At 39.2% G+C, this 19,135-nt stretch overlaps 1 protein-coding gene across 3 annotated transcripts in view; it reads left to right on the forward strand.

Moving 5' to 3' along the window:
* The window catches only part of SORD (sorbitol dehydrogenase), a 69,434-nt gene that overhangs the window by 13,306 nt on the left and 36,993 nt on the right, over positions 1 to 19,135 (forward strand). For 2 of the 3 annotated variants that reach the window (XM_056810383.1, XM_007472472.3), the window contains exons 2-3: positions 9,173 to 9,206; positions 15,829 to 15,993. In XM_056810383.1, the coding sequence (XP_056666361.1) occupies positions 9,173 to 9,206; positions 15,829 to 15,993 (199 nt within the window). The remainder of the gene's footprint in view (positions 1 to 9,172; positions 9,207 to 15,828; positions 15,994 to 19,135) is intronic. The other variant, XM_007472473.2, reaches the window with a different exon arrangement.

Genomic DNA, 19,135 nt, shown 5'->3' on the forward strand with positions numbered 1-19,135 from the left:
ATTGCCTAGCCCTTGCCACTCTTTTTAGTTCTTAGTATTAATTTTAAGGTAGAATGTAAGGGTTTTTTTTTTAAAAAGGAGGCTGTTAACCAGGCAAGAAGTACATAGTCCACAAGTTAAAATAGGTGTAATACAGGAGTTTTTTTTTTTTTAATCTTACCTTCTCTTAGAATCAATCAATACTGTGTATTGGTTCCAAGGTAGATGAATGGTAAGTCTCAGAGCCTGGCTCTCAATCCACTGAGCCACCCAGCTACCCCCTAACACAGGAGTTCATCTGGGGTTCACAGAAGCCCAAAGGTTCAATGGATAGATATTGGGGGTCTATTAATTTATTTAAAATATATTTTAATAATTGCATTCCCACATAATTGGTTTTTTTTGTGATCCATAGATTTTATTTTATGCAATTAAAAATATTATTCTGAGAAGTGGTCTGCAGGCATCGTAGATCGACAGAAGGGTAAATATACAAAAAGGGTTACGAACCTATTTGTTGTTGTTCAGTCAAGTCTAACTCTTTGTGATCCCATTTGGGGTTTTCTTGGCAAAGATACCAGAATGATGTGCCATTTCATTCTCCAGCTCATTTTACAGATGAGGAAACTGAGGCCAACAGGGTGAACTATCTTGCCCAGAGTCACACAGCTAGTAAGTATCAGAGGCTGGATTTGAATTCAGGTCCTAGCCTCAGACCCAGTGCTCTGTTCATTGCACCACCTAGATGCCCCTAGAACATATGGTAGTAAAGAACTATAAGAGATCCCATCACTAGTATTATTTTTAAGCAACTTGTTTCTGCATGAACACTCAGGTGACTCTGCATTGCAATTCCACAACAATGTTTTAAGAGCTAAACAAAAGCTTTATGGGTATTTTACAGTGCATTACATTTAATGTTACCAGACCTTTGAAACTTTGAGTAGGATAAATTCCTTTGCAGGATTTTGATTTGAAATACCAGGAACAAAGCCTGGATTCTAAAACAGTCATTGTTCAAGCTTGAGAACATACTGGTTGCTAAGTTATTTTAAAAACATTTTAGGTCAACCCACACTTTGAAAGGAATCTTCAGATTAGCATTGTGGGTGGATTTCAGTGCCAGAAAATGGTTTTGAAAAATCAAACCATTGCATCTAGGCAGAATATGGAAACTTCAGGGATGGCATCAGGGAATAACATATGGTTTATTTTTTAAGGAGAAAACCAAGCTCTCATTGCCAAGGAAATCGGGAGAATTTTTTTTTTTTATTTGCACTCACAGGCAACCTTAAGGAGAGAAGATAAATGAGACCATAAGTGACTAACCTGTGTTTTCAAGGGAACAATTTAAACTAATGGGCTTTTATGGGATAAAGAGTGCAGTTGTTTAGCATCTGCTTAGGCCCTCAGTAATGTCTAACATCCCTTAGAGATGAGGAATTTGCAGCCTCTAAATCTGCTTAATATGCCTGATTGAGCTTTAGAAAACTTTGTGACCTAATGAAGACATGAGACTTGGGAGACAGATTGAAAGCTCAGACTATGTCAAAGCTGAGCTGAGAGGTTTTATATAGCAGCTGGACAGATGGAAGAACATTATCACAGGAATATTCCAGCAATAGGCCAAGAAGGAAAAGCACCAGAGAAATTCGGCCAAGGAAGAACCACAAATGAAAAACCAGACATACCATTCCTTCTTAAACTTGAAATAGCATTTAAAAATATAAACTGTTTAGTTCAGGGCTTGCTGTAATCTTTACGTGATCATATATTGATTTGTACTAAAGAAAGGATTTTTCCTCCATTTTTTCCATTAAGAAAAGCAACCAGATTTAAGAATAGAATGACTGAGTACCACTTAGTTCAGTATTTACAAATAATCATATTTTACTATGACTACATCATGTTCCATTCTATCATTTTTTGCCTAGACTACTATGATAGCCTCTTAATTGGTGTCTTTGACTCAATCAAGTCTCTTCCCACACTTAATTCATCTCAACACAAATGCCAAAGTGATTTTCCTAAAATGAAAATTTGAACATGTTCATCCCTATCTTAATGAATTCTTGAGGAGGAATTCTTAACCCTGGGGTCCATGGAAGGCTATATAGATCAATTTCAGGAGGTCCATGAACTTTAGTGGGGGGGGAAATTACATGGTTACTTTCAGTCATCTCAAACTGAACTTTAATATTTCCTTCATTCTGAGAGTGGCAGCTAGGGTAGCACAGTGGATAGAGTGCCAGGCTTGAAGTTGGGAGGACCTGGCTTCAAATGTGGCCTCAGACATTTCCTAGCTGTGTGACCCTGGGCAAGTCACTTAACCCCCCATTGCCTGACCATTGCCATTCTTCTTAGGATTGATACCAAGTCAGATGGTAAGAGAAGAAAGGAAGAAAAGAAAGGGGAGAGAGAGGGAGAGAAAGAGAATAAATATTGAGAGGAATCGGGGTATCACAATGGTTGTAGTGCCAGGCCTGGAGTTGAGAGGGCAGCAATGGGGGGTTAAGTGCCCAGGGTCACACAGCTAGGAAATGTCTGAGGCTAGATTTGAACCTGGGACTTCCTATTTCTGAGCTTGGCTCTCTATCCACTGAGCCATTTATCATCCCCTGTTTTCTACTAGTCTTACACATTACTTTCCTCCCAACACTCCACAATCCAGGCAAACTGTACCTCCCCCATTTTCCCATCTTTATACCTTTGTCCTAGACATCCCTAACATCTGGAGGGCAGACCTTCCTTTCTTCTGACACCCTAATCTCATTCAAGATCCAGCTCATATGCTATCTTATACATGAGGCTACCTCTGTCCTCCCCTGTGACTCGTCCACTCCCTGTCATCCTGCATTTATATTATAAATCGATTTAGGTCATCTCCTCTGATAGACTATAAACTCCTTGAGGGCAGTTTCATAACCTTATAATTTATCTGACACATGGGTAGGTGATTAATAAATGCTCATTGATATATATAATTTATATGTATACATTTACACATTTGTATATATATGCATAACATGGGTACAAATATGATTAGACATGTTTATTCGCATACATGAATGCATTATACAAATAAGTTTTTCCTCCCTTGCTTGGAACTGGAGTTAGAGGAACTGTGTTCAAATCACCCATTATTACTCTCTTCTCTGAGCCTGTTTTCTTATTTAATGGATCTCCATAGTCCTTTCCATCTCTTAAATTTCTAGCAAAAAAAAAAGAGCCTTCAACCATTATAGACTCATTTAATTAATTATTGAAATTAATGTGAATTTCAATAATAAGCATTATAAACTCATTTTGTACAAGTTTCATTAGAGTGCTGTAACTTCAGATTGGCCTTCTGCTAGGGTGGGAAGCAGGTACTATAATATAATAGTAATGAGAATAGAGGCAGCTACGTGGCTCAGTGGGTAGAGAGCCAGACCTATATATAGATAGGGGGTCCTGGGTTTGAATGTGGTATCACATTATTATAGCTGGGTAATCCTGGGCAAGTCACTTAACCCTAATTGCTTAACCCTGATTAGTATTGATTCTAAGACTGAAGGTAGGGAGTTATTTATTTTATTTTATTTATTTTAAAATATTTTTCCATGGTTATATGATTCATTTTTTCTCTCCCTCCCCTCTTCCTTTCCCTCTCCTGGAACTGACAAGCAATTGCACTGTGTCACTCACAACCTATTTCCATATGATTCATTTTTTAAATAGAGTAATCTTTTAAATCTTTTAAAATCAAATCCCCAAATCCTATACCCATATGAACAAGCAATAAATCATATACTTTTCTTTGTGTTTCTCCTCCCACGGTTCTTTCCCTCTATGTGGATAGCGTTCTTTCTCATAAATCCCTCAGAATTGTCCTGGATCATTGCATTGCTGCTAGTAGAGAAGTCTATTACATTTGATCCTTCCACAGTGTTTCTGTTTCTGTGAATAATGTTGTTCTGGTTCTGCTCACTTCATTCCACATCAGTTCATGGAGTTCTTTCCAGGTCATATAGAAATCGAGCAGTTATAGCACATTACTATTCCATCACCATCATATACCACAATTTGTTCAGCCATTCCCCAATTGAGGGACATCCTAGGGAGTTACTTAAAAAAGACAAGCAAAAAATAATGAAAATGAGCAGGAAAAGACCCTAGAGAAGCTCTCAGTTTCATGGAAAGTGAGGAAGCCTACTAGGTTTTTGTTAGTGTTTTTTTTTTCTCCAACTCTTTCCTGCCAGAGGGCTATTAGCAGAGTACCCTTTAGTGTCCACAAAGTGGCACTGTCTCATCTTTGGTATGAGAACAGAGCCAAGCAAACGGGCCACTTTACTAGGCTTTTCCTGATTGTCGGTTCTAGTTAGAAAGCAAAGTCCAGTCCTCTACTGTCTGATTCCCCTAGGGCTTCTGGGATAGGATACAAAATAGTCTTTAGCAATGGGAACTGCTTACTGAGGCTTGTGAGCAACAGTTTCTCACAGAAAAGAAATGCCCTTAAGTATATTTATATATGTTGTGTGTGTATATATATATGTATCTATATTTGTGTATATACATATGTGTATATGTTATATATAAAGTATAAATAATGTATATATAGTATGTATATATAATACAATGCATGCATATATATAAATTATAATGTGGTTGTTCAGTTGTGTCAGTTATGTCTGAGACCTTTGTGACTGCATTTGAGGTTTTCTTGGCAAAGATATTGGAGTGGTCTGCCATTTCTTTTTCCAGCTCATTTTTATATAGACGAGGAAATGGCAGCAAACGAGGTTAAGTGACTTGCCCAGCATCACATAGACAGTAAGTGTCTGAGGCTAGATTTGAACTCAGGTCTTCTTGACTCCAGATCCAGTGCTTTATCCACTGTGCCACCTAGCTGTCCCTCATTTAAATGAATGTACATACATGCATGCACACACATATGCAATGTTTTATTAATGCACTTTTACCTCTATCATAATAATTTCTGGAATTTATTCTCCTCACATTCATAACCCTCTAAGTGACAGAGAAAGAAACAAATTAACACTGATCAACTAACAGTATCCACAACTGGTAACTCTGTCCTCATAGCCCTATATCCATGATAGCATGAGAAGGGAAGTATATTTCATTGTGTATTTTATGGTACTTTCTTTTGTTTTTTTTTAGTTACCCAGAATTCATCTTCCTTACATTGTGGCTATTATTCCTTAGACATTGTTAATTTTGTGCAGTTATTCATTCAGTTAATTCAGATCTTTCCATATTTGTTTGACTACACAATAATATTTTCTACATTCATAGACTATAGAGTTGTTTTTTTTTAGCTATACTCAAATTGATGGCCACCCATTTTGTTTCCAGTTTTTTGCTACCACAAAGAGTACTTCTGTGAATATTTTGATATTTGATTAGACTTTTGTTTTAGTCTTTGATTTCTTTGGGGCAAAATGATATGAATCATTTAGTAACTTTTATTACATAATTCCAAATTGGCATCTAGAACATTAGACCAAATCAGAGCTCTGCCAACAGAGAGCTGATATTCTCAACCATCCACAACCTCTCTACTGACTGCTCCTGTTTTTAGTCATCTTTGCTCATTTACATGATATTTAAAATCTTCGAGTTGCTTTAATTTGCACTTTTCTTACTGTTAGTAATTTGCAGCTTGTTCACATGTCATAAATAATTTTCAGTTATTCTCTTGAAAATTATATCCTTTTACTTCTCTACTAGCAGTAATGCAATGACCCAGGACAATTCTGGGGGACTTATAAGAAAGAACACTATCCACATCCATAGAAAAAGCTATGGGAGCAGAAACGCAGAAGAAAAACATATGATTGATCACATAGTGTGATAGGGATATGATTAGGGTTTTGATGTTAAAGGATCCCTCTCCTGCAAATATGAATAACATGGAAATAGGTTTTGAACAATGATATGGCCCAGTGGAACTGCTTGTTGACTTTGGGAGTGGGGGAGGAACAAGCAGGGTGGGAAGGATCATGGGTCATGTAACCATGGAAAAATATTCTAAATAAAAAAAGGAGGAGAAAAAAAAGAAAATTAGACCCATTTGACCATTTACCTTTTGGGGAATGGCTCTTGGTGTTAGAGATTTGTGTTGGTTCCTTAATATAGCTTAGATATCAGACTTTTCTTAACAATATTTGATGCAAATATTTTTTCCTCTATAGCTTTTTTTCTTGTTCAAGATAGAACATTAATTTTATTCTTGCAGAAGTTTTTTTTAATTTCATAGTCAAAACCATTCATTTTGTCTTTTATGATCTCTATCCTATATAATAACAACTGGGTGGTATAGTAGTCATAGAGCCTGTCTGCTTCAGTTTCTTTATCTGTAAAACAGAGATAATAATAGTATCTACCTTCAGGGTAGAAAGAGATAATATTTGTAAAGTGTTTTTCAAACCTTAAAGTGTTACATACATATTAGTTATGCTGATGAAGTTTGGTTTAGATCTGTAACCATGCCATAATTGTGAAAAGTATTTAATTTCTCAATGATGTGACCTTTTATATTTTAATTTTATATTCAATCACATTTATTGTAGTGTATTGGGTAAACTGTTAGTTGAAATCTAATTTCTTCCAAATTACTTTCTAGTTTTCCCAGCAGTTCTTTTAAGAAAAGGAATTCTTCCCCGAGTAATTGATGTTTCTGGCTTTCTCAAACCCTGGACTACTATTTATAGGTTCTCATTTATCAGGAATAATCACTTATGCTTTTTTTCCTATGCTCCCTCCCATTATCCCCTCAAATAAAACATCAACAAACAGCAAAGTTCCCAGCATGGACTTGGTTGGAGAGGAAACAGATCGAATTTTAACTCAGGAAGAGTAAGTCTTCCTGAGTTCAGGCTCAACACTCTATCTGCTTCACCACTTAGCTGACCTTTTTTTAATTTTAATTTTTTATAAAACTTTACTTTCTGTTCTTGTAGCAATTCTTAAGACAGAAGGGCAAGGGCTAGACAATGACTTGCCCAGTGGCACACAAGTAGGAAGTGTTTGAAGTCAAATTTGAACCCAGAGCCTTCCAACTCCAGGTCTGGCTTTCTATCCATTGAACCACCTAGCTGCCCCTCTCTTGCTACTTTTTGAGCAATTGTAAAATTCAACAAGCAACTATTAAACACCTACTATGGGCAGGTGGTGAAGTGAATAGAGCCCCAGACCTGGAGTCAGGAAAATCTGTTTTTCTGAGTTCAAATTTCACCCTGGACAAGTCACTTAACCCTGCTTGCTTCAGTTTCTTCATCTGTAAAATGAGCTGGAGCAGTAAAATGGCAAACTGCTCTAGTATCTTTGCAAAGAAAATCTTACATGGGATCACAAAGAGTTGAACACAACTGAAAAATGACTAACCAACAGTTCTATCCACTACTCCATAATGCCTCTCAAAGCTACTAAAGCATTCTGTAAATGTGAATTATTATAAGCTTAGCTCATAACAATGGCCAAAAACCCTAAAACTTTTTAAAATTTCAAATGCTAAGGTGTAGGATATTTTGGGAGATAAAGGACCAAATAGACATCAGCTGTCTAGCCACATGCACTAATCTAGAAAGGAGTTAAAGCATGAAGCCTTTCCCAGTCTTTTTTAAATCTTAGTATCTTCCTTTGAGACTATTCCCAATTTGTTCTGTACATATCATGCTTGTATTTAATTATTTGCATGTTGTCTCCTCCATTAGATGATGAGCTTCTGAGAGTAGGGACTGGTTTTATCCCCTCCTTTCTTTTATCCTCAATACTTAGCACAATGCCTAGCATAGAGAAGGCACTTAATAAAAATGTTAGTTGATTGACTAAGGAAGATGGCCAGGACTGATTCTTTTTCCATTTTTAATTTCTGTTTTAGAGAGAAGATACCCTTGGAATTGATTAGAGAGACCAAATAAAAGCTTGTCTATATCTAGGAATAAATTTTTTTCCAAATGGGGGAGGGATCCTGGACAGAAGAAGGCCCTGGGGTAATCCCAGGGTTTGTTCCTGGTAAATATAGCTGAATTCAGAGAAATTGTTAGAGGGAGAAGGGAGTGTTGGGGATGTGAACAGAGAATACAAGTGCACACACCTGGTTCCCCTTAGCCCCAGGCAATTTGTCCAAGTGGGTAGAAAGGGAGATTGTTATTTGGAGCTTCCTTCCTGGTAAGTCCCTTCTATGCCCATCCCTACAACCAGGGTTGGACTGCCTCAGAGAGCTATCTAGGTGGTTTTCCCCTCTGTGATTTAGTTGGCACTTTTCCAGGTGGCAAGGAAGCAGGGATGGCCCTCTGTTGGGCTGGATTTCTATCTGGTCTGCAATTCCAGGACCTAGTGACATTGATGTCCCTGTCTTGGGGGTCACCTGCAAACTTAATGAGCCTGCTGTATATGTTATTTACAGGTCAGTCGTTCCATTATTCAGGAATCCAGTGGTTAGAACACACCTTCCCAGAGTGTTGCTACTATATGCCCCCTGGCTGAAATTTGTACCATTGGTAACTACCTCTGCAGTTTGACATTTGAACACATTGGGCATCCATCCAACAGTAATATCTTCTTGAGAATTGCTTGCCTCTCACATAAAGAAATGGTTTGGTGGAAACAGGATCATAGATTTAGATTTAAATGGGACCTCAAAGACCATCTGGTCTGACTCCCTTTTTACAGGTGAGGAAACTGGAGCCCCAGAGAGGTTAAGTGATTTATCCAATGCCACACAGGTGTGATTACATGAGCATAAACTGAGAAGGTCCTTAAAGATCAGCCCACCCCTTCATTTTTCAAAGTAAGATGCAGAGAGATTAAGCCCAGGGTCCCCCAGCTGGTAAATATCAAACTGAGCATTCAAACGCAGGCTTTCCCACTCCAACCCCAGCCTTCCTTCCATTCTATTTCTAGTCTAAATCAGAAATATCATGGAGAAAATGTTCCCAACAGCTGCAGAGGCCATGTGGTGAAGTAGCTAGAACATAGAACTAGGAGTCAGGAAAATGCTGATTCGAATCCTCCCTTGAATCCTGTCTCTGAGCCTCAGCTTCCCTATCTGCAAAATGGGGATACGAATAACATCTAGCTCACACGCACGTAGAACAAGTTGTGTTGAAGCAGTAGCTCAGTGTGAGTCATTATTATTACACTGATGGCCGTGGACTCTGAATATGTTGTCATTTGTTTCCTTTAGGAAAAATATCCGATTCCTGAACCAGGCCCAAATGGTAAGTCTCAAGCAGTATTTCTTTCCTGTTGTTCTGCCCATCCATGACCACATGGACTATTCTCCTCTCTCGTTCCCTACTTCCCTTGACTTTTGCCAGTCGGTCCATTCAATCTCATTGTCCAGTTTGGCTGGATGAGTTTCATGGGGCTAGGTAGGTGGTTCAGTAGATAGAGCCCTAGGACTGGAGTTGGGAAGACCTGAGTTCAGATCTAACCTCAGACATTTACTAGTCGCGTGTCCCTGGGCAAGTCTCACTGCCTCAGCTTTCTGATCTGCAAAATGAAGACAGTAATGGCACCCATCTCCCCGAATTGTTGTGAGGATGAAATGAGATAATTATTGTAAAGTTCTTAGCATAGTGCCTGGCACTAGTAAAATTTATAGATATATGTAAATGTCTATATATGTCATTTTAAATATAGATAAAGAAAATTATATATGTATAATAAAAATAAAATGCTATATAGATACATAAATGTTAGCTATTATTATTATGTGACTCATAATAAAAAGGAACAGATTGCAGATGAGCAAAAGATGCCATCTTAGCCTTTCCCAAAAGGTTTCTAACATAGGCAGCTACTCAACTTGTGACGAGGCAAACTTGACATACTGGCCAGAACACTGGCCTTGGAATCAAGGAAGAGCCTGAGCGCAGCCTCTGATACATTCTGGTGCTGGGATCCTAGGCAGGCAGGTGAACATCTAGATGCTCCAAACATTTCTCAAGGACTATAAATTGGGCAGCTAGCCAGTGCAGTAGAGAGAGTGCCAGGTCTATGGTCAGAATAGATCTGAATCTAAAAATGACCTCAGACACATCATATTAGCTGTGTGACCCTGGGCAAGTCACTTGATTCTGTATGCTGCAGTTTCTTCATCTGTAAAGTGAGCCCAAATGGGGGTCTCCGATTTGACTGGACAACCACCAGCACAACAAGTAAACGCAGAGCAGGTGCTGATCTACTTTGGTAGAGACAAAAGTTCCTTTATCCTGGAATGCCTTAAATCTGTTCCAAAATCCAAAAAAAAAAGGGGGGGCAAATTGAGCTCTCTTTTAAACTAATGATTTAGGGATTACTTAATGAAATTATTTTGCTCAACAAACTTTAAAAAATAATAGAGAGGGAAATACTACCCACAAGCAGAGGATAAACTGTGGGAGTAAAAACACCGCTGAAAAGCAACTGCTCGACCACAGGGTTGGAGGAGATAAGACTGAGGAGAGACTCTAAATGAACACTATAATGCAAACTCCAACAACAGGGAAATGGGTTCGAGTCAAGAACACATGTGATAACCAGTGGAATCATGCGTCGGCTATGGGAGAGGGAAAGGCGGGGGGGGGGGGGGGGGGGGAGGGGAGGAAAAGAAAACGATCTTTGTTTCCAGTGAATAATGTATGAAAACGACCAAATAAAATAATATTAAAATTAAAAAAAAAATAATAATAATAGAGAGGGGTGTGTTGGTGGTTCAGTGGATTGAGATCCAGCCATGGAGATGGGAGGTCCTGGGTTCAAATTTGACCTCAGACACTTCTTAGGTGTGTGACCCTGGTGTGTGTGTGTATTAAGTGTGACAACCCTCATTGCTTAGCCTTTACCTCTCTTCTGCCTTAGAGCCAATACTTAGTATACATTGTGAGACAAGGCAAAGATTTTTCAAAAGAGAAACAAAAAGGGAAGAAAGGAGCAGAGTTTGAAAGGAGAGAATTCAAAGCATTTTTCACATAATAAGAAACAAAAGGCATAGGCTATCTTTTCTCCTTCTATCTCCCTTCCCAGGAAACTTAATTAATTTTTTTACAAGTGACTTTATCACTAAGTTGGCCAACACTCCAACGGGCCCCTTCGTGACTGGGATGTCCTCACCCTGTGTCCAGGATAGCCTTATAGGGCTCAGGCCCGGGCAGCCAGCGAGGGAAATCTGTCCCCTCAGAAGCCTATGTGCATACATCACAAAGTGGAGCAGAGGATAAAGGTCCAAAAGTCCAGAGAGCTCCTCTTCCTAGAAGGGAGGGAGGCCTAAGCTTTTGCCCTGCTTTTCTTCTGCAAAAGGAGGTTAGGTTGCTGGGCACATCTCCCCTTGCCTTCTTTCATGTAATCTCTCCTCTCTCTCCCTACGATCCTCAAGCTCCGATTCCTTCCAGACACTTTTGTTTGCCACCAGCTACGTGCAGTGCAAGGTAGTGGAGTGTGTAGAACCAGGGAGGCTTGAGTTCAAGTCCTGCGTCTGTCACATCCTGCCCATGTGGCCCTCTGTTCCCCAGGTAACAGGAGGATGCCTATCTACATTGGCAAAGGGAGTTCCTCACCCCGAGCATTTGCCACTTATAAAATCACAAGGCTAAAAAAAGAAACACAAACACAGGGAAGATTCAGGAGGTTTACAATTTACCATTTACCTTTGGGGAGGGAGCTGGAAAGATTTCTGCAGAAACTACAGCCTACTCTGCCTGCTGGAGAGGAGGGATGATGCCAGAGGAAGATGAACAGGGGCCGTGAGGCGGCACAATGGCCAGAGAGCCAGGCCTGGAGTCAGACGGTCCTGGTTCCAATCTGACCTCAGATCCTTTCTAGCCGTGGGACCCTGGGCAAGTCTCTTCACTGGGTGTGTCTAGCCCTTACTGCTCTTCTGTCTTGAGAACTGTGACTAGGACAGAAAGTAAATGTTGAAAAAAAAAAATAGGGACATGAAGCTTTTATCTCTACATCAGGCAAATCAGCTTTCCTGGCTACCTTCACCCCGAAACGATCTTTGTTACTTCAAACGTAGCAATTACATTGACTTCTTATATGATAGATAGAAAAGGAATGAGGGATCTGTTAAGTGTTTTGAACTTTTAGATTATTTTGATTTATTATAAGGTAAATAGAGAAGGAACAAGGTTTTCAGTGAAATCTGTTCGATTTCTTAGTGCTTATTTGGTCATTAAATATTTGTTTTTGTTCAGTAACGTCCAACTTTCTGTGACCCTGTGGGCCAAAGCACACCAGTGCTGTCCGTGAGGCATTCCTGGCAGAAATACTGGAGCAGTTTGCAATTTCCTTGGCCAGTGAATTAAGGCAAACAGCGGTTAAGTGATGTGCCCAGGGTCACGTAGCTACTAAGTGTCTGAGGCCAGTGTTGAGCTCAAGTCTTCCTAACTCCAGGCCCAGCGCTCTAGCCACTAAGCCACCCAACTGCCTCGTGTGTGTGTTTACTATATCTGTAATATACAGTACATATGTAATATATACACACATATGCATAGATATCCAAGGCTCAAAGTTTGTAATATAAATTTCATATACATACACACATATATTAATAAAATTAAAATATATATTTCAAGACTTAAGGCTACTCATGCAAGATAGACCCAGGACATTTTCTCAGTAAAAGTTATTATTGTGAAAACAGGAAGAGACTTCAGTGACCTAAAGTTTAAGGGACCCAGTTTACAACCAGGGGTCCCTTGGGGCTAGGAAGGCCTGGCATAATCTTTTCTTCTCAACATCCTCATCTTCTGTCTCAGAATCAATACTGTGTATTAGTTCTAAGGCAGAAGAGTTGTAAAGGGTAGGCCATGGGGGTAAAGTGACTTGTCCAGGGTCACACAGCTAGGAAGCATCTGAGGCCAGATTTGAACGTAGGACCTCCCTTCTCTAGGCCTGGCTCTACTGAGCCACCCAGCTGCCCCCCCTGATCTCTTTTCTTTATTAAAAAGACAATTTTCCTGAAACAGTATTCCAGTTCCCCTATTTCCCTCCCCTGCTTCACCTTGTCTGATTTCTGAGTCTTATAAGGTGGCATGTTTTGGGTGCGTCTTTATAGTCAGGAAGTTTTTCATTCCATTTCCTTGAAAGCTCTGGAACAAATAGCCAAACTGAGGGTAAAATAAATATATTGGCATGCTAAAGGAAGACTGCTTGCTCATAGCAGTTTCAGCTTCCTAATTTGTCAGGTAGCTTCCAATTGGGTTTAAAGCTTTTTCTTTTTAATGTTTGTTTACAGTATGTTGATTATAATTTGTTATTAATTGGTTATTTAGTCTATTTAGGATCAGGAATGTAGACCAGAAAAAGAATTTTGTACTTTTACCCTGTTCCCTTTAAGTCAGGGGCAGAGAATAGTTTGCTGTGGGCTCTTTAAGATGCCAATTTATGATAAACATAACAAGTGCAAGCCAGTCACAGTAGCACGTTTGGATGACCAATGGGATATAATCTGTCCGGACAGCAAAGCTGGCTTGGAATGTCCCTAGTTGCTTATTGGGCGCTCCATTTGTGGGCTGAGGGCATATAAAGCCTACTCTGTATAGCAAAGTTTTGCGTAGTCAGCTTAAACAGGTTAGAGGTAGTAGAGTCAGATTTTGTTATTAGTCAGCAACAGAATGGGGGTAATGCAATCCAATCTAGAAAATTATTTCTTCCTCTCCACCAAATCAGGTTAAGTCCAATTCCTGCCCCCAATTATGAGAACTAATTCTCTAAAGAAAGATTTGAATAAGGAAGATGGGTGCCTAGATCAGATGCTACCTTTCAGCCCTCATTGTTTGCTTCCTCGGGAGAGGGTTGTGCTCTCCATCTTGAAATTGCTTTCTACATTCTTATTTGTGTGCAGTTGTCAGTCAATTACCATTAAATGCCTTCTGTGTGCCAGGTATGGTGCTCTTCCACTCTGGATACAAAGAAAGGCAAAAGACATCTCTTTTTGGTAGGAGTTCACAGACTAATGTGGGAGAAAACGTGAAAACCACCCTACATAGGATAAATTGGACATAATCAGCAGAGGGAAGGCCTTAGCATTAAGAGGGATGGGAAAGACTTCCTGTAGAATATGGGATGTTAGCTGGGACCTGAAGGAAGCTGGAAGGTGGGCATGTGGAAGGACAGCATCCTAGGCATGCATGTTCCCTGCATAAAACAGAAGCTTTTCTAGCCTCAACATCTAGCACAGTATGGCAGGGGAGATGGAGCAGGAAGTAGTGGAAAGTGCTGACATCTGGAGTGTTGGGCTCTAGATTTGAATACTAAATCTGCTACTTGCCATATCCTGGGGGACTGAACAAGTCACTTAACGTCTCTGTTCAGAATTTCTGTATAATGAGGGGTTAGACTTAATGAGGTCACACATGATTTAGGCCCTTGGTAAATGTATATTGAATTGAGCAGAGAAAAATGGAGCCACTTTTAATATTCAGAAGAAGCGATTCAGGCATTGCCACTTTCTGTTTTCCAAACTGAGAGCTGAGAAAGTTCAGCCCCACCCTATCTATTCTAATAATTTATGGTGTGGCTGTTCCCTTAAGGAGATTCCATACAAACTAGAGAATTCATTCTTACTTTCTGTTCTCCTCCTCCCAATATCCTCAAAATAAACCAGTTTTTCTTGGGGAGATTTTTTTGTAATACATTTGTTTTACTTTTATCTTAACATAAATCTAAAGCAAAAAATATCTAGTACTTATTTCAGAAAAGACACTTTATAACAGATTTCCCAAGTTTAAAATAACATTAAAAATGCAGTAGAACCTCACAAATCCAGACAAATTAGAGAGAAGGGTAGTCAGAATTAGCAAGAGGTTTGAGTCACATGGCATTTAAAAAAAAAGAAATGCCATTTGATTACTTTTAAGTAGAGATAGTAACTCACATTAATGGCTTATAAAATAGTGCTAAATAGGACTCCCACTAAATCTAATGAAGAGATAAGGATCTCTTCTAATTAACACATTAATTGTTTGAAAAGTTATTGGCAAATAGTTCTCTTAAGTCATTTAAACCTTACTCTATTTTTTTTTAACCCTTACCTTCTGACTTAGAATCAGTGCTGTATATTGACTCCAAGTCAGAAGAACGGTAAAGGCAAAGCAATAGGGGTTAATGGACTTGGCCAGGGTCACACAGCTAGGTGTTAATTTTCTTTTGCAGATTTTCACCCTTCCACTGGGTAAACATAAAGTTTCCCCAATTTGTGAGATTTTGTTGTTTGTTGTTATTGGTGGTGGCAAGAAGGCATGGTGGAGGTATTGGTGGTGGGTATGAGTGAGTAAGTGTGTGAATTTGGGCAAAAGAGCATCCTTAAATCCCGAGTGATTACATTAGAGGACTCTCCATTGAAGTGTTTGCTACTCAGGAACCAAAACATCCTGCTCATTTTTCAAACTCTCCTAAAACGGAAGTGAATGAGAATTTATTAGGCTCCTATCTGCACCAGGCACTGTGTAAAGACCCAAAAGAAACAGTCCCTACCTTCAAGGAGTTTACAATCTTTTGAGGAGAAAACACACACACATATATATATGTGTGTGTATATGTATGTATGTATATGTGTATATATATTTAATTCTGTCAAATAAACATTAAGTGCCTACTATGTGCCAGGCACTGTGCTAAGTGCTGGAGATACAAAAAGAGCTAAAAAATAATCCCTACTGTCAAGGAGCCTACAAGCAAATCAGTTTACAAATAAATGTACTTGCAAAATAAGTTCTTAGGATAAAAATTTGGGGGTGGATTTGTCTGAGGAGGACATAAATATCAGGAAAATAAGGAAAGGCTTAAAAGTTCCTAAAAACAAAGTCTCTTGTGCATTTAGGAGTTTCCCACCTGCCTTCCTTTCCTTTTCCCCAGAGGTGCTGCTGAAGATGCATTCGGTTGGAATCTGCGGCTCTGATGTCCACTACTGGCAGCATGGCCGAATAGGAGACTTTATTGTGAAAAGGCCAATGGTGCTGGGACATGAAGCATCGGGGACTGTGGTGAAGTTGGGATCAATGGTAAAACACCTCCTACCAGGTGAGCAAGCTCCCTTTCCAGTCCGTCAGTAACTGTCCTTACTGGATCATAGGATTATAAACTTAGATCTGAAAGGGACCTAGCTGGAGAGGTTGTTTTGTTTCACCTCCTCGTTTTACTGATGAAGAAACAGAGGCCTTGCCTGACTTTCATAGGCTCCTGGGGTCCTAAATCTACAGCTGAAAGAGACCTGAGAGTACTTAGTCGAACCTCCCTGTTTTACAGATGAGCACACTGGGGCTTTGCGAGTCTAAATGATTTGCCCAATGTGACCCATGTAGTGAGTAGCTTAGCCAGGACTGAAACTTGGGTTCTTTGTGTCCAAATCCAATGTTCTTTCTCCTACACTGGACTGCCTCCCCCTCCTCTTGTGCCCAGAAACCAGCAGTTAGAGAGTAGGAGAACCTCCAAACTCCTCTCTAGTATTATACTTAATCAAACAGAAAGAAACCTCACCAGAAGGATTCTGGGACTGTCTTGAGGATGTCCTGTTTCAGTTGTTGGTTTAATTAATATTCCATTTTATTGGCAAATAGGCTTCTTTATATGGCCATATAATGTAAACCTTTGAAACCCACACTTTTATCACACATGTAGCTTATTCTATGAAGTACCTGGGATCAAATTAAGCCTATTTAGTTATTCAGTCATTTTTCAGTCATGCCCAATTCTTGGTGCCTCCATTTGGGGTTTTCTCGACAAAGATACTGGAGTGGTTTACCATTTTCTTCTCCAACTCATTTTATAGATGATGAAACGGAGGCAAAGGGGGTGAACTGCCATGAGTCACACAGCTAGTGTGAAATCAAATTTGAACAGAGGAAGATGAGTCTTCCTGTGCCCAGGCCGGTACTCTATCTATTGGGCTACCTGGCTGCCTGAAATTGAACATATAGGAGGTTACCAAAGAAGGGAGGTGCCATTAGACTTCTGGAGGTGTTTGAGCTATATCTCAGCTATCATACTCAGCTGCATGTGACAGGCGGAACTCCCCAGTACAGCCAGAACTTGAGTAAGATGTAATTGTGGAATGTTTAACAAAATAAATTGAAATAAGCCATAGATAAATAATGCTGTGGGTTTTCCAAGTCAATAAGCAGCCCTCAGGGCTCTTTTTCTATTTGAGTTTGACACCACTGATCTCCGTCATCTCAGAATGTTCCCTAGGAGAGTCTACTTGCATATTAGTGATTTTCAATTAACAAGTCAATCAGCAAGTGATTTTTAAGTACCAACTATGTGCCAGGAACTGGTCATCTGTAAGGCAAGAATAGAGGAAAGTTCAGTGAATTTGGATTTAGAAGACATGAGATTAAATCCCCATTCAGTTACTTTGTGACTTTAGGTAAGTAACGAAGCTGCTCTTTCCTCAGTTTTCCTCATCTGTAAAATGAGGGGATTCCCACTAGATGATCTCTGAAGACTCTTCTTATGGTCCTATGAATTACTCTGCAGGATTACTCCAAAGCAAATGACCCAAAGGTTTATCTATCATAGCAACAAATTTTGTAATTTTTTTAGTTATAGAAATCAGAATCTGGACTAGAGTTAGATTTTTAAAATGTTGTTATTGATGTTAAAACCTTTTATCAATACAACTTTGTATTTCTATAACAATAAGAAATCTTCAGTGCTGTTTCCATACCCCTTACACATGTTTCCAAGCTAGTCAGAGAGATAAGACTACATACACATGTATGTGCCTGCCTGTGTACATATGTATCTCTATGTTTTGTTTTTTTGGTATGTTTTTTTAGGCATGTCAGAATCTTCATGATCACGTGGCTCATAACACACCAACACTGCCCATGGGGTTCTCTTGGCAAAGATACTGGAATGGTTTGCCATTTCCTTCTCCAGTGGTTAAATGACTTGTCTAGGGTCACGTTGAAGCTCAGGTCTTCTGACTCCGGGCCCAGTGCTCTGTCCAGCCACCTAGCTGCCTCCATATGTATACATATGTATGTATATGTGCACATATAAGTATCTCTATATGTATATAGATATGCCTGTGTATATCCATGTATAGATATGAACATATACATATATTTATGGATCTACATTTATAGATCTATGTATACATCTATATACAGACACACACATGGCAATATATAATCAGTCATTAGGGTGTCTTTTATAATTGCTATAGGAGTTCAAAGAAGGAAAAATTAGTGTAGACTGAGAAAATCAGCAAAGACTTCCTTCTTGGAAGTTGTAAGTATTTAAAAAAATAATAACAGGGCAGGCAGCTGGGTGGTTCAGTGGATAGAGAGCCAGACTTAGAGATGGGAGGTCCTATGTTCAAATCTGGCTTCAGACACTTCCTGGCTGTGTGACCCTGGGCAAGTCACTTAATCCCCATTTCCTAGCCCTTACCCCTCTTCTGCCTTAAAATCAATGCACCATATTGATTCTAAGGGTTTAAAAAAATAAAAGAAAAGAAAAGAAAGAAAAATAGCAGGAAGGTTACTCTATTACAAAAATGAATAATATGGAAACAGGTTATTGGGCGATAATACATTTATAACCCAGTGAAATTGCTTGTCAGCTCCGGGAGGGGAAAGGGAAAGGGGGAGGGAGAGAATGTGAATCATGTAACCATGGAAAAATACTTCTAAATAAATAAGTAGCTAGATAAATAGATTAATTAACTAATTAAAAAATAACAGCCGGTAGATTAATAGAAAGGTGGAAGAAGAGCGTCTTTTGGTTCAGAGTCTACATAGGATGTGGAAAGGGTGCTGAATTTGCATTCTGAGTTTGATTCCTGTTTCTGCCACTTAATACCTGTGAGACTGAGCAAGTCATTTAATATCCCTGGGCTTCGGTTTCCTCATTTTTAAAAAGTGAGGGGTTTGTACTAGATGACCTCTAAGATCGCTTCTAGTTCTAGTTCTGTGATCCTTTGAGTCTAGAGGAGAAAAAAAAAAAGCAAGAGAAATAGGAATGAGCATTTGGGAGATGGTAAGAAAAGCAGTATGTTTTGGGTGGAGACAAGGCTTTTGGTGGACAATAGTGAGAAATAAAGATGAATAGGATAATAGACTCGGGACTAGTAGGACTCGCCTAGTCCAAAATCCTCATTTTATAGGTGAGGAAACAATATTTATTTTTTTTATTACCAATGATATGTCATAAATTT

The sequence above is a fragment of the Monodelphis domestica genome, chromosome 1 (genome assembly GCF_027887165.1).
Source record: "Monodelphis domestica isolate mMonDom1 chromosome 1, mMonDom1.pri, whole genome shotgun sequence".
Classification (NCBI taxonomy): Eukaryota; Metazoa; Chordata; class Mammalia; order Didelphimorphia; family Didelphidae; genus Monodelphis; species Monodelphis domestica.